The following is a 17122-nucleotide window of genomic DNA, read 5'->3' as shown; positions in this document are numbered from 1 at the left end:
AGTGTTGTAGTGTCTTCATGAAAGTCTGTACGATGACTGAGGGTGTTCTAGTGTCTTCATGAAAGTACGATGACTGAGAGTGTTGTAGTGTCTTCAAGAAAGTCTGTACGATGACTGAGAGTGTTGTAGTGTCTTCATGAAAGTACGATGACTGAGAGTGTTGTAGTGTCTTCATGAAAGTCTGTACGATGTCTGAGAGTGTTGTAGTGTCTTCATGAATGTATGATGACTGAGAGTGTTGAAGTGTCTTCATGAATGTACGATGACTGAGAGTGTTGTAGTGTCTTCATGAATGTACGTTGACTGAGAGTGTTGTAGTGTCTTCATGAAAGTCTGTACGATGACTGACAGTGTTGTAGTGTCTTCATGAAAGTCTGTACAATGACTGATAGTGTTGTAGTGTCTTCATGAAAGTCTGTACGATGACTGAGAGTGTTGTAGTGTCTTCATGAAAGTCTGTACGATGACTGAGAGTGTTGTAGTGTCTTCATGAAAGTCTGTATGATGACTGAGAGTGTTGTAGTGTCTTCATGAAAGTCTGTACGATGACTGACAGTGTTGTAGTGTCTTCATGAAAGTCTGTATGATGACTGAGAGTGTTGTAGTGTCTTCATGAAAGACTGAATGTTTGAGTTAACACTTTGTACCCAATCAGTGCAGCTGCATGCAGTGTCCTTGGACCAGGCCTGCAACAGCTGAGTGCACTTGTACCTCTTAATCCCCTTGAAAATAATGGTCAAACAATGTTGAGCTAAAGAAAACAAGGTAAAAGCACCAAGTGAGAATACAGCTGATTAAGAAAGTGAAAGTCAAATGTGCCCACTGCAGTGGAAATATCCCTCCTTGGTCCAAGGGAAGTAACCAGGTGTTGGGATAAATCAGCACTGGGCATACAATGTGTTCATGTGTTAAGGCAGGTGTGAGTGGAAACTTTAATGCACGTGTATGTAAGAGAATTTTCTAGGCAGTGCACTTTTCAGGTGTGGATGAGCAGTTGAAGAAATGTGATGCAAGCAGAAGATGTGAATTAACGCATGAAGAAGTGTTTTGACATGGATGTGGTGAATGTTCAAAGGAGTGTATTGAGATAAGATGTGAGCATGTCAAGTTATTCACTACACAGTATGACTGAAGAATGCATGAAAAGGATGATTTTCTTTTATGGGAAATTTTTTTCATTGTTAAACTGACATACTGATCAGTACTGTTATGTTATTGAGTTTGCCATTTTTCATGTCTGCTGCTGTTCACTATGCAAAGTACGTACACTTCTTTTCCTGAGAGGAAAAGAAATGTGTCATGGAACTGATCATAACTCTACCACTGACACCTCCTTTTGTTTTTTCATTCGTTTTCATGTCTTTTTTTGTGTGTTTGGCTTGAAAGGGTTGAAGCTTATTTCCAGGCCCTGAGCATAACGTTTCTTCGCAGCATACGCTTTTTCGTTCTTATTTTTTCCACTTTGATTGTGTTTGCAAAATACAGTAAAGCATGTTCAGGGAATTAAAAAGATTTTATAAAGAAATACAGTCTTCCATTCCTTCCTTGACAGTTGATGATTCCTGGTGGTCTCTATTCTTTCCTTGTTAGTATTCACTCCCTAGATTTGTAGAGAGCAAAAACTCTACAGAATGCTTAATCTTCACTGTATGTTGCCTTTTTTGTGAGTGTGTGTGTGTACACCATACTGCCATGGAGGCACTGTTGCAGTATCGGTAAGGTGTTAGACTTCTGCTCTGGTGATCAGGGTTGGAGCCCCCGTTTCAGCATGGTGTTGTGTCCTTGGGAAAGGTACTTTACTCTGCTTTTCCTTACTCCACCCAGGTGTCAGTGGATGCCTGACTTTGTTGGGGAAAGTTAAAACTGCAGAAGGAGAGGATTGGGCCCCACCTTCCTGTGCCCAACCCAAGACACAGTGGATTTGAATTCTCAGCCCCGATGACTGTGAAACGCCATGGGATCTTTAACTACATGGGTGAAACTTCATCCATTCTTCTAAAAAAGAGCCCTTAAAAGTTGCATGCTGTGTACTATCATTCACTGATATCAGCTTGTGAAACTCGGCAGATAGTAAATCAGCAAGATGATGAACCACAAAAACATGACCTGCCCAGACAGGCACGGAGGGACGGTAAAAAGTCAAAACACCAAGACAGGAAGACATGGACAGGACACAGAAAAGGTGGTAACGCACTGCAGTGACACACTCTCTCCTTGCAGAACTAAAGGTGGTAACGCACTGCAGTGACACACTCTCCCCTCGCAGAACTAAAGGTGGTAACGCACTGCAGTGACACACTCTCCCCTCGCATAACTAAAGGTGGTAACGCACTGCAGTGACACACTCTCCCCTTGCAGAACTATAAACTCACTCCGGACAATGGAATGCTATAGCATTCCTGACGTAATGTAGTATTCCGGATGACAGAACGCTATAGCGGTTTTGACAATTAAAAATTTGTCTACATTTTCCTCAGGGGATAGCATAAAAATCACAGCTACACCAGGCATTGCGAACGTGTCGAGGGTCGAATGGAAAGTTTCTTCGTGAGGTTTCCATTGCTATACACTAACTGGCCAGTCGTTGGCCTCGGTATATCCCACATGACAAACTAATCTGCATTTGTATCAAAAATGGCGTTGCAGGCGACACAAGTGGAAATTTTTTTAGCAAACTAGATCATGACAGCAGCTTTTTACTGCTGCTGAAGTGATTGAAATGCTTCAAACTGAAGGTTTCGACATCAACGAGGATGATGAAGACATTGAATAAAGTACACCAGCAAGAAGATACTGACAGTGACTCAGCTTCTGAGGGCTGTGAAGAGAGGGAGGGGGGTGGGAGTACACATGTCGGTAGAAGAGGGGTCAGTGGGTCAAGTACAGGGAGTTTCATTCAGTTACTTTGTGTTTTGTATTGTTTGTGATTTTTTTCCTAACCCTAATGAATGGGTCGTCTGTAGGGAAAAGCAAGGGAGAAAACTATTCGTCCGGAGTGAGTTAAAAAAAAAATATATGGATAAATTTGTTGGCAATCACTGTAACACAATACAATAAATACTTGCTTAATGTGTGTGTATTTGCGCAACACACCTCTCTCTCTCTCTGTCTCTCATATCCTTTTAAATAAAGACACACAAATAAAATAAAAGTTTATTCTGAAAACCAGGTTGAAAATTGAGCACACAGGTCACTTCAGTCATAAGTGAAAGAAAGACACTTCAATCATGAGAAAATAGTAAAGAACACCCATCATATGTAATCTGGCATTAAAAAGAAAGACACCATTGGCTCTGGTTCACTTGTATCTAAAAGGTGATTCCTTTGAAAGGTATAAAGTGCTGGTGTCTTTAACACAGAAAACAAGTAGAAGGAGTTTTTATTATACTCCATGTTTGGTGATACATATACTTACCATGTCAAACTGATGCAAACTAGGCCTATTGGTTTGCTCTGCTTGGCCAAATTTCGCGAGGCTAACAGTGAAAAGACGACCCGTCTTTCCCGGTCCGCTCTTAGCCAATCAAAGGCCTCTAAAAGCTGCAAGCGCTGAATCATAACTGTTGTAGGTTTAAAAAAAACTGAAACTTCATGCTTATATGTCCTCCTGAAAGTGTTTCATTTAAGTTTTTTTTGGTTTTTTTAATGTCTTCTTTTTCTGCCTTCTTGGGAAACTGTTATGAGTAGAATTAACTGAAACATGCTGTGTCCTTTTGAAAGTTTTCTATTCAAGAAGTTGGTTGTTGTTTTTTAATGTCTTATTTTTCTGTTTTCTTTGGAAACTGTTAGGAGTAGAATTAACTGAAACATGCTATGTCCTCTTGAAAGTTTTCTATTCAAGAAGTTGGTTGTTGTTTTTTAATGTCTTATTTTTCTGTTTTCTTTGGAAACTGTTAGGAGTAGAATTAACTGAAACATGTTGTGTCCTCTTGAAAGCTTTCTATTCAAGGAATGGGTTGTTGTTTTTTAGTCTTCTTTTTCTGTCTTCTTTGGAAGCACTCCACACACACACAGGTGAGCGTGTACGGCAGTGTGTGTCGTTCAAATGTTCCAGAGATTACTCAACCATGACACAGATTCAACTTTTATTTAATTTTTTTAAATATCATTACATGCATTGTGCACTTTGTGGATACACAACATATACATAACACAATGACACAGATTCAGCTTTTATTTAATTTTGTAAAAAAAATATCATTACATGCATTGTGCACTTTGTGGATACACAACATATACATAACACCATAACAGAGATTCAACTTTTATTTGATTTTTTAAGAAATATCATTATATGCTTTTAATTTTGTAAAAAAAAATATCATTACATGCATTGTGCACTTTGTGGATACACAACATATACATAACACCATAACAGAGATTCAATTTTTATTTGATTTTTAAGAAATATCATTATATGCATTGTGCACTTTGTGTGCACAACATACACATAACACAACTTTCCAACACATCAGTGTCCATGTCAACTTTAAAGTTTTCACACTGTGAAACTGAGAACACAGATGGGGGTTCCCGGTTCACAAAAGCAGAACCCCTGGGCTCAGCTACAGTCTCTTCTCAAAAAGATGCCCATCTCTGAAGTTACTTATTTATCATTGTTGCCTGTCACCCAGCTGACCACACAGGGCCGTATCAGGCCTGACAACATTTGTCAGCAATGATTTAAAAGAATTCTAAAGAGAAAAAAAAAAGGGGGGGGAGGGGCAGGGACGGGTAGTGGGGGGCGGGGTGGTTGCAATCATATCCATGCACATAAACCAGGGATACGCCTCCGACATTGATCATTCCATCAATTTTTTCGCCACAGGATACACAGAAGTAACCTGAACATGAACATCATTTGACATAGTAAACAAAATCACACTCACAATAACAGGCGCACAAAACCAAAAACTGCCAGTGTCCAACTCGTGCATCTAAGGTTGAAAAAAAAGAATACAACAAAGTAAGAATGCCTGAGAAAATAAAAAAAATATAGATGAGTTGACCAACAAGGTAAGAAATAAGAAACGAAGAGACAACAGAAAGAAAGAGAAAAGCCAGAAACAAATAGAAAAGTGTGAAGATGGACATCCAGAATACAAAAAAAATATATCACATTGTTTTATTCATCTACCTCAGTACATGACTGCCTCAAGGCAAAAAGCCAACTGAAAAAAAAACAACCCAGTGTTGCTTCAGCCACTGCATTTTTATAAGAACCAACAGAAAAATGGATATAAAACATTGCTGAACCCTTTGGCATGCACAGAATATTTTATCAAACCTGTCCATACCAATTAACAGTAACAAAGGCAACAGTGATCTTATTGCTCAGATCTTCAGTGTGTGCCATTAACAAGAATAAAAGCATTTGTATCAAAGGCAACAGATACATGATCATAATTTAACACCCAGATAATTCCTGAGAGCAGGTGCTCGAATAGTTCAACATGCAGGATAGATCATTTAAAAGTGCATAGCTCACTTTATGAACAAATTTCTCTTATTGGAGATAAAGTATTCTTGTAACAAACAGAAACAAGCAGTTATGCTGCAAAGTAACCAGGATCCACATTAATTACAAAATAATTTTTGACATTCACTGTAAAGTGTGCACATAATTATTTGATATGGATCATAAAAGCTGCTGCTTTTATTCAGCAATCAGAGGTAACTCCAGTTCTCTGTGGACACCCATGCTCAGTGTTGGTGGTTCAAACCAATGTAGGTGTGTGTTCAGCTGCACTTTCCACAACCCACTGGACAGATATAGAGTGCTTTTACTTTTGGAGTATCTTTAACCCACCCTCTGTGGTGAGCAGTACCTGTCAGGGCTATCACCTCACTGATGTACAACAGAGCTTACAGGTCAGGATGACAATCACCTCTCAGTTTTAGGGCTCTTTCTTCTTGGTATCGCATTACTTTTGTTCAACAGAACCAGTTATGTCAACACAAAAAAGAAGTAACTGCACTTCAACACAACAGGATTTCATTCCTAATAAAGGAATTTTAACCAGATCAAGTTCATAAACAATGTGAATAATACCAAACTGCGAAATGAAGAGGTCAATGTAAAAAAAAAAAAAAAATTTTAAGTTTTACTAATCACATACCTAGTAGTACTATGTTTTCCACCTGTTCATTTGGCTGAGGAAAACAATTCCATATTTTTTGTGCACATCAAGTAATTAGATACTAATCAATATGTGTGAAAAAAGTAGATAATAAAACACACATGTCCCATACAATATCACTTAATGTGGAAAGACATAAAAATCTGGGACATACACATTCCATGGAAGTATCAATATTTTGATTTCATTTGATAAAAATCTCAACATTTGCAGAACCAGTACAATAATTATTCACATCACATTACTTTAAAAGACTCCCCCACTCCTTCACAAAGCCTACCAGTTGATTCCCAACATTTGCCATAAAGACAAACAGGAAAGGTTTAATTAAATATTACCATGTAACTTGATGATGGTAATACTATTTGTATTTGTATTTTTCTTTTTGTCACAACAGATTTCTCTGTGTGAAATTTGGGCTGAGAGCGTGTTGCTACACTACAGTGCCACCCTTTTCTTTCTTTCTTTCTTTTTTTTTTTTTCCTGCGTGCAGTTTTATTTGTTTTTCCTATTAAAGTGGATTTTTCTACAGAATTTTGCCAGGAACAACCATTTTGTTGCCGTGGGTTCTTTTTGCATGTGCTAAGTGCATGCTGCACATGGGACCTTGGTTTATTGTCTCATCCAAATGACTAGCATCCAGACCACCACTCAAGGTCTAGTGGAGGGGGAGAAAATATCGGCGGCTGAGCCATGATTCTAACCAGCACGCTCAGATTCTCTCGCTTCCTCTAGGCCAATACTTCCCTGTTGTCCATCCACTGCAAATGTGTTGTGACAAGGAACACCTAAAAACAAAATAATCTGCGCCACAACAGACTAAACAGACTATGCCCCCACTCCAACCCCCCCCAAATACAATAAAATACATAAAATGAAATTAATTAAAATAAAATAAAATCACAAATATTGTCAAAATGCCAGACCTTTCTTCAGCAGCAGGGATAAACACGACAGCTGCGATGTGATCAACTTCACATGTGACAAAAGTCAAAAGTGATCAGGTCAAAACAGAAATTTATGGCACATTATCGGTAAACTCTTCTTCAATAGTGGTCAGAGTTAAAACATAAATGAATTCTGTGGAACATCATCAGTAAATTCTTCATCAATGACCAAGTTAAAACAGAAATTTGTCTAATGTTGTCAATAAAGTCTTCTTCAAAAGTGACCAAGCTAAAACAGCAATATGTTGAATGTCATTAATAAATTCTTCTTCAACAGTCACAGAGTCAAAACAGAAAGTTATGGAATGTCATTAATAAATTCTTTTTCAATAGTGACTGGGTCAAAACAGAAATTTATGGTATGTCATCAGTAAACTCTTCTTCAATAGTGGTCTGAGTTAAAATATATATGAATTCTGCGGAATGTAATCAGTAAAATCTTCTTCAATGATGACCAACTTAAAACAGAAATTTGTGGAATGTTGTCACCAAACTCGTCTTCAAAAGTGACCAAGTTAAAACAAATCTATGGAATGTGTCGATAAAAGGCTTCTTCAAAAGTTACAGAGTTAAGACAGTAATTTGTGAAATCACCAATACACTCTTCAACATTGATTGAGGAAAGACGGCGCAATAGTCGAGTGAGTAAAGCCTTGGACTTTCAATCTGAGGGTCCCAGGTTCGAATTTCAGTAACAGCATCTGGTGGGTAAAAGGTGGAGATTTTTCCAATCTCCCAGGTCAACATTTGTGCAGACCTGCTTGTGCCTGAACCCCCTCCGTGTGTATACACACACAGAAGATCGAATACGCAGGTTCAAGATCCTGCAATCCATGTCAGTGTTCGGTGGGTTAAGGAAACAAGAACATACCAGGCATTCACACCCCCAAAAACGGAGTATGGCTGCCTACATGGCGGGGTAAAAATGGCCATACACATAAAAGCCCACTTGTGTACATATGAGTGAACATGGGAGTTGCAGCCCACGAACTGAGAAGAAGAAGACTGAGTAAAGACAGAAATTTGTGGAAGTCGTCAATAAACTCTTGTTCAGTAGTGACAGAGTTAAAACAAAACTGTGTGCAATGTCATCAAGCAACATTTCTCTAAAAGCGAACAAGTTATAATGAAATGTGTAGAATGTTATCAACAAACTCTTCTTCAATAATGACCAAGTTAAAACAGAAATTTGTGGAATGTTGTCAATAAAGTCTTTTTCCATGTCTGCCCTCACAATGAACAAGAAATAGTCAAATACAAGAAAACACTCCACACCACAATATACATGTCACCATATCCACTGTCACGAAGAGCAAGAAACACACCACTGTATTCACTGTCATAGAGGACATGAAACACCACTGTATTCACTGTCATAGGGGACATGAAACACACCACTGTATTCACTGTCACAGAGGACATGAAAAACACCTCTGTATTCACTGTCATAGAGGACATGAAAAACACCACTGTATTCACTGTCATAGGGGACATGAAACACACCACTGTATTCACTGTCATAGGGGACATGAAAAACACCTCTGTATTCACTGTCATAGAGGACATGAAACATACCATTGTAATCACTGTCATTGGTGACATGAAACACCACTGTATTCACTGTCATAGGGGACATGAAACACACCACTGTATTCACTGTCATAGAGGACATGAAACACACCAATGTATTCACTTGTCATAGGGGACATGAAACACCACTGTATTCACTGTCATAGAGGACAAGAAAAACACACCACTGTATTCACTGTCATAGGGGACATGAAACACACCACTGTATTCACTGTCATAGGGGACAAGAAACACACCACTGTATTCACTGTCATAGGGGACAAGAAACACCACTGTATTCACTGTCATAGGGGACAAGAAACACACCACTGTATTCACTGTCAGTGTCATAGGGGATAAGAAAAACACGCCACTGTATTCACAGTCATAGGGGACAAGAAAAACACACCACTGTATTCACTGTCATAGGGGACAAGAAAAACATGCCACTGTATTCACAGTCATAGGGGACAAGAAACACACCACTGTATTCACTGTCATAGGGGACAAGAAAAACACACCACTGTATTCACTGTCATAGGGGACAAGAAACACCACTGTATTCACTGTCATAGGGGACAAGAAACAACACTGTATTCACTGTCATAGGGGACAAGAAACACACCACTGTATTCACTGTCATAGGGGACAAGAAACACACCACTGTATTCACTGTCATAGAGGACATGAAACACACCACTGTATTCACTGTCATAGGGGACATGAAACACACCACTGCATTCACTGTCATAGTGGACAAGAAACACCACTGTATTCACTGTCATAGGGGACAAGAAACACACCACTGTATTCACTGTCATAGGGGACATGAAACACACCACTGCATTCACTGTCATAGTGGACAAGAAACACCACTGTATTCACTGCCATAGGGGACATGAAACACACCACTGTATTCACTGTCATAGAGGACATGAAACACCACTGTATTCACTGTCATAGGGGACATGAAACACACCACTGTATTCACTGTCATAGGGGACATGAAACACACCACTGTATTCACTGTCATAGAGGACATGAAACACACCACTGTATTCACTGTCATAGGGGACATGAAACACACCACTGCATTCACTGTCATAGTGGACAAGAAACACCACTGTATTCACTGTCATAGGGGACATGAAACACACCACTGTATTCACTGTCATAGAGGACATGAAACACACCACTGTATTCACTGTCATAGGGGACATGAAACACACCACTGCATTCACTGTCATAGTGGACAAGAAGCACCACTGTATTCACTGTCATAGGGGACATGAAACACCACTGTATTCACTGTCATAGGGGACAAGAAACACACCACTGTATTCACTGTCATAGGGGACAAGAAACACACCACTGTATTCACTGTCATAGGGGACAAGAAACACCACTGTATTCACTGTCATAGGGGACAAGAAACACACCACTGTATTCACTGTCATAGGGGACAAGAAACACACCACTGTATTCACTGTCATAGGGGACAAGAAAAACACACCACTGTATTCACTGTCATAGGGGACAAGAAAAACACACCACTGTATTCACTGTCATAGGGGACAAGAAACACCACTGTATTCACTGTCATAGGGGACAAGAAACACACCACTGTATTCACTGTCATAGGGGACAAGAAAAACACACCACTGTATTCACTGGATCACAAACCACCACACACAAGTTTTTGGAGGAAGCAGACATCAATATGATTAGAACTCTCAGTCTCTAGATTTATAAAAAAAAATATAGAAAGAAAAAAAGAAAGATAGAAAGAAAAGAAAATAAAAAAAAAAAAAAAATATATATATATCTATATCTATATATATATATATGTGTCTGAAGGATATGTGCAATAGATAAAACAAGCCTGAAAAAAAGTGAAATAGGTGGCAACACAGACAACTGGCAAACCTACCACTATAAACAGCTGTGCTGACAAAAGACAGAGAAGAATAAGAGAGGCGTGGAAAATTCCACACAGACAAGAAAGACTGTGACTTCATATCATGCAGGAAATCCATCTGGAAACACAGATGTTGGCTTTGCACACAGCTCTTTTTTCTTTTTTTCTTTTTGTTGTTGTTGTTGCAGTTTTGCTTTTTGTTTTGTTTTGTTTTGTTTATTTTGTTTGCTTGTTTTTGTTTTATTCACATGGCACTTTGAGTAGAAAAAAAAAGTTACAAATAATGCGCTGCTGCTTAATCAAGTACATATTGATTGATTGAACTTTGAAGGCTGTTTTTGTTATCTTCTTTTATTTAAAAAAGCAAAAACAAAACAAGAATGAAAGAAAAATGAAAATAGATTCAATGACAGCCTTTGACAGGCAGGCGTTCTAATCAAATATTCACTCATCATTCGAGCAGAAACTTTGGAATAAGCACTTGGACAGAATGTAATCATTCAAATCATTCTACACTGCTGATACACGATTACTGAGGTGGGCGAGGAGGGAAATAACATGAATAGAAATTAGAATAAAATCACATAGCATAAGAAATCAAACACGAGCTCAAACAATTAGCACAGTTTGCAATTTTCCCAAATCATAAACCCATGATATGTGGTACAACATGTAAGAGAAGTACCAATCAGTACATGAGCACTTATGCACAGAAAGACCCCTGTGGTACATGTGTATCAAAAACCTGGGTGCAAAATAGTTCACATCTGTTTGTGTTGGGAGACAGTCCAGGTTTAAACAATGCACACACACACCCCAGCCCCTCAAAAAAAAAAAAAAAAAAAAAAAAAACATTAAAAAGCTGATAAGGAATGTGTCTGAATGTTTCAATTATCTACAGTAACCACATTTATTTATTTCCAAATTAATGTCACTGATTATGACGCTTCATCACTTGCATATTACTTTATTAGTTTCACTGATTATGAAAAATGTACACGTCTCATGTTTTCAACACGTGTCCAACACATACCATTTTTTGGTTTTTACCCTGAATGTTCATGGAAAAGCATACATCATTACATGTATCAATATCCAGACAAAAACAGGCGTCTTTTTTTTTCTTTCTTTTTTTTTACATGCTTTTTTTTTTCTCTTCTGTGTGTTCATAAACAGCATACAAACACACTGACATGGGAGATTGGAAAAATGTCCACCCCTTACCCATCAATTGAGGCTGGGATTCCAACAGGGATTTTTACAGACATGTGGGACTTAAGTCTAATGCACAAATAACTAACCACACTGGTCTTTTGTGCTTTTTTGTGTATGTTTTTTCTGTTTGTTTGTTTTTTGTTTGTTTGTTTTTCTGACTGTCTAATACTGCACTGAATCAGGTTTAAGGCTTTTTCTGCTACGCGTAAAAACGCACTACGTAATGCATGTGGGGAGTAAACCCAATAACAACATCTGACCTAGAGAGGGATGGGCTCTACCAGATAAGACCTGCATAAGACACACCAAACGTCACTTAATATATATGGGTTTTTTTTTCAATGTTAGCGTGAATTTTTAGATGAAATGTGACGCCATTCTTTTTAACATCATGTTGGAGTTACAGTTCACAAATTCTGATGAAGAAAAAGATATAATACAAATTTATCAGATACACGCAGACCACAGAACAGATTAAAACTGCTCTTCCCTGTTGTCAAGTCTCTTCTTTTTTTGTGTGCAGAAGTACACCATTCAAGTATCCCAATCCAGTTTTTTTTTTTAAAACTACTAAAATGTAAGCTGTATAAAAATAACCATGTATAAAAATAAAACACCCCATTGTCTCATCACAGAGTGCACAATTACCATATTTTCAACCCCGTTCTTATGTATAAAAGAAAGAAAAAAAGTTGTACATACAGTATACATATCAAAGACATCCGGTCATCAGCTCCATCAAAACATATCCACATATCACACACCTCCAAAATGGAATTCAAACTCATAGAGACAACGTTTTAAACATTACATTTACAGTTGTAGAACTGTACACTACATCTCCTGTATTTTTTTTTTCTCCTTTAAACAGCTCAAGAAAAGTTGTTTAGGAACAAAAGGCTACAACTACTCAGCTGATTGTACCTTTTTGATTTTTTTTTCTAAGTCACCAAAAGATGTAGACTTAATATTTTGTTATTTACCATTTTCATGTACAAAATAAACATGTAAATTGTAATTTCATTGCATTTTTTCATTAAAAACAACTGCAACGCTCTATTTCTTAAGACATCAATCACTTTATCTAATTTCAATTTGTTACTGATCCATTGTGTCCAACAACTAGATCACACAGGAGGTACAAGTGACATGCATACTGCCAACAATGACAAAATATTTCGCTGTAAATAATGCATGTATATGTGTATATTATCAAATCACCTCAACTTCACTCATGAATACTTTTCAAAACACAATAACCCTTGATATCATTGATGAAGGGCCTACCTCTCTCCACACAGTCAGGAGAGAGAGAGAGAAAAAAAAGAACCTCCAGATCCATGGTCTTTCCATGAGAATAGTAACTAACAGATTCTAATACCCACCTGATTAATTTTTAGAAATGTTATTCCCTGCTGACAATAATGCACAGCAAACAAAAAGTGAGACATTTATTTATATGATGTTCCAGGCTGAATATCATCACAGAATAATCACAATATTTCCTGCTCAAAAAAATCAAAACTGATCCAGATCTTGTATGTTAGCAGTATCCAATGCGTTCAGTTCCACTAAGGCTGGCAGACTGGTGGTGGTGGTGAAACCAACACAGAGAATCATCCCAGGTCTGTGCCGTCGAGACAGCGGCACAATCTGCCAACCGTTCATTTTAAACTGCCAGGTGGAAGCCTACTGGATGCTGCACAGTAATAATTTATAATAATAATTATTATGGTATTTATAAGGCACAGAATCTTGATGAAATCAACTCTGGTCTAAGCACACACACACACACACACACACACACACACACACACACACATGCTGTGGGCCATATGAATCTAAACACAACTAACTCAAAAACATGTACCTGCTGGATGCCTGCTCACTCACTGCTCACAGGTGCTTTCTGTTCTCTCTCTGTGCCCAGCACCTCTTTGTCCAGCTCCCACAAATTCAGCTTCTTCTCTTGGATGGCTTTCTGAAAATCATGTCAAAAGTAAACCAGATCTGAAATTAGCCCAGTGGCATTAATTTGATTGAATATCGGTGCGTGTGGTTAAAGCATTGGACTTTCAATCTGACGGTCCCAGGTTCAAATCTTGGTAACGGCACCTGGTGGGTAAAAGGTGCATCCCACGAACAAAGAAGAAGAGAATATTGGTGAAGAAAAATTTTGCTTGAACTGAAGTTGAACTTGAAGCATATGGGCACACACAACTTGCAGCCAATCATATTGACTGAAAGTATGCTGTTCCCATTAATCTATAATGCAGAACTAATACTACAGAAGTACACTCACTGGAACAAATATATGTTCAATCTATAATAACCAAACGTTGTTTTTTGCAATTTTTCAAACATTAAAAGCAAAAATAAGTGTACCTGTTTATTGTAATCATTCAATGTTTATTGAGATAGAATACTGCTTATGATCTAGAAATGGATATTAAAGCACCCAAGACTGCAGCACTAGGTCTGTTACTAAGTGTAAGAACCAGTGCAATATATATATATATATATATATATATATATATTCAGATGATAGCTTTTTAAAACCACCACCCAACCCCAAACACAAACAAAACAAATTCAAATGTTAAAACATAAACCAAGACTTTTTTTTTTTTTTTTTTTTGGTGCGTTCTCCATTACTTTATGGAAAAATGATGACATCTGGGCTTGGATTTATTATTTAATCTATAATCACATAACATCATCATCCAGTGAGCCCAACAGGATATGGTGTGATGTCCAGTTTTTAATCTTGGGACTGACTATATTTTGACAGGTGCAATAGCCGAGTGGTTTAAGTGTTGGACTTTCAATCTGAGGGTCCCGGGTTCAAATCATGGTAACGGCACCTGGTGGGCAAAGGGTGGAGATTTTTGCAATCTCCAAGGTCAACATATCTGCAGACCTGCTAGTGCCTGAACCCCCTTCATGTGCATATGCACACAGAAGATGAAATACACATGTTTAAGATCCTGTAACCTATGTCAGTGTTTGGTGGGTTATGGAGACACGAAAATACCCAGCATGCATGAACCATGACAGAGTCATCAGCAAGTCGATGTTTGTCGTGTAACGGAAAGAAGAAGAAGACTATCAAGAGTTCCTTTTAGTCCTCTGTGGATTTTTTTTATCTTTTGTTACTGGCTCCCATAGGCAGCGTCTGGTTGTTTTCCATAGGCAGATTTTAAGACATTGTTAAAACATTTGTTTTATCTATAATCCTGCTTTTTTCTTTCCATGTTCTGCTCATGTTGGGTTTTTTTTTAGACATTTCATTAACAAAACCAAAAAAAAGAGACCCCTGCCAAGCTAGAAAGCCTGAAGAGCAGTGCACAGTGCAAAACTGCTGCTGTTAGCTGTGCAAACCAAGGGACCAACATAAGCATTGATGAGAGCTTACTAAAACCACCACCTCACCCTAAATGTAAATACAGTTCTAAAGATTAAACAAGACTGATCTTTGGTGTGTCCTCCATTACTTTATGGAAAAGTGAGACATCTGGGCATGGATTAATTATTTCATCTCTCTCTATATATATTCATATATATCTATATATATTTTTTTTTATTGTACACATGCTTTTAAGCCATTCCTAACTCTTCCCTTTTCTAATCTACGGCTAATAGTAATACTCACGCAACTTGTTCAGAGAGTTCTTAAAATCGGAACATGATCATGATGCAATTTTACTAAGTATTGTATGCGCATTCAATCAAAAAATGAATCCATTTTACAATTTACCTGGTGTTCTTTTTTCATCAGCATCCAATGATATCAGAAAATGATAACCAATATCATAACGTAGTTCTCACAATGTTCTTTTAACATGATCTTACATCAATTACCTTACCTTCACGCAGTCTTGATAAACACGAAAAAGTGGAGCGCATGTGTCGTCTCTAAATCCTTTGAGGAATTTCTCCGAGAACCACTTATTAAAGCAGTCGTCGTACGCTCTCTTCAGCTCCAAACAGTCGTCACCAACGCTGTTCATTTTTCAATTTTATTTTTTAAGAGAGACTGAAACTTAAACACACTGACACAAGCACTATCCAGTCGGTAGGTTCGCACCTCCTCAGGTTGTGTTTCCAACACACATGCTCGCGGTGCATGCATCCCGGAAGTAAAAGGATGTCAATCAACTATAAACAATGTACTTGCAACTTCCGGTAAGAAGTTCTTTCTTTCTCTGTTATTCTTAAGTTTTAGTGTAGTTTTGCTAACTTAAAGCAACGATATCGTAACATACATAAAAATGGTGCACAATTTTGAAGCTAATCGTATCTGTTTTAAGGTAAGTAAGTATTCCTTGTTTTACATGTAATCCGACGCATCCAATCTCATTTGACCTCATTGGCCACCCGACACAACAAAACACTGCACTACAATGCACACTACACGTCACAACACTGTATAATTCAAGTTTGTTTTGTTTTTGTTTTGTTTGGTTGTTGTTGGTGGTGTTTTGGTGTGTTTGTTTGGGTTTGTTTTGTTGTTGTACTTTTTTGGGTTTGTTTGTTTTTTTGTGTTTTTTTTTTGTTTTGTTTTTTTTTGTTGTTGTTGTTTTTTGGGGGAGGGGGAGGATTTACAGATTTCGCTGGTAGTTTTTTTGTTTTTTGTTTTGTTTTTTAAACCAAGGGATGATGAACATATCCATTAGGCAAGAAAGGGCAAACCATTAATTGTGTGTGTGTGTGTGTGTGTGTGTCGCTGAAAAAAGGGAAATCGGCAGGAGTGGACAACATCCCATCAGAACTGGTCCAAGCAGGGGGTGAAGTTATGATAGATGTGTTACTGAAAATCTGCAACAAGATCTGGCAAACAGGGGAATGACCCACACCGTGGACACAATCACTGATCATCACCCTTCCCAAAAAGGGCAATCTCCAGCAGTGTCAAAACTACCGCACCATCAGCCTGATTAGTCATCCCAGCAAAGTCATGTTGAAGATCCTGCTTAACAGACTGAAACCACAAGCAGAAAACATCATTGCTGAAGAACAGGCAGGTTTCAGACCAGGAAGGAGCACAACTGAACAAATCTTCAACTTGAGGTTGCTATGTGAGAGGTACCATCAACACCAACAAGACCTCTACCACGTCTTCATTGACTTTAAGAAGGCATTTGACAGGGTCTGGCATGCAGCTTTGTGGGCTACCATGAATCTGTACAACATCAACGCCAACCTGATCAGACTGATACAGCACCTCTATGACAAAGCCACCAGCGCCGTCTACCTCAACAATAGCATCGGGGACTGGTTCAGAACCACAGTCGGAGTGAGACAAGGCTGTCTACTCTCCCCAACACTCTTCA

General features: G+C 38.2%; 1 protein-coding gene across 1 annotated transcript; it reads right to left on the bottom strand.

Moving 5' to 3' along the window:
* Positions 1 to 10461: 10461 nt before the first annotated feature.
* On the bottom strand, positions 10462 to 15910 carry LOC143302312 (uncharacterized). Its single transcript, XM_076616923.1, has 3 exons — positions 15656 to 15910; positions 13660 to 13770; positions 10462 to 13488 (listed from the first exon to the last, which is right to left on the bottom strand). Exons 1-2 carry the CDS (start codon positions 15797 to 15799, stop codon positions 13675 to 13677), a joined length of 240 nt encoding a protein of 79 aa, XP_076473038.1. The 5' UTR covers positions 15800 to 15910; the 3' UTR covers positions 10462 to 13488; positions 13660 to 13674.
* Positions 15911 to 17122: the final 1212 nt, after the last annotated feature.

The sequence above is a fragment of the Babylonia areolata genome, chromosome 29, assembly GCF_041734735.1.
Source record: "Babylonia areolata isolate BAREFJ2019XMU chromosome 29, ASM4173473v1, whole genome shotgun sequence".
NCBI lineage: Eukaryota > Metazoa > Mollusca > Gastropoda > Neogastropoda > Buccinidae > Babylonia > Babylonia areolata.
Note: the sequence above shows the minus strand (reverse complement) of the source record. Positions and strands in the feature narration are given on the sequence as shown.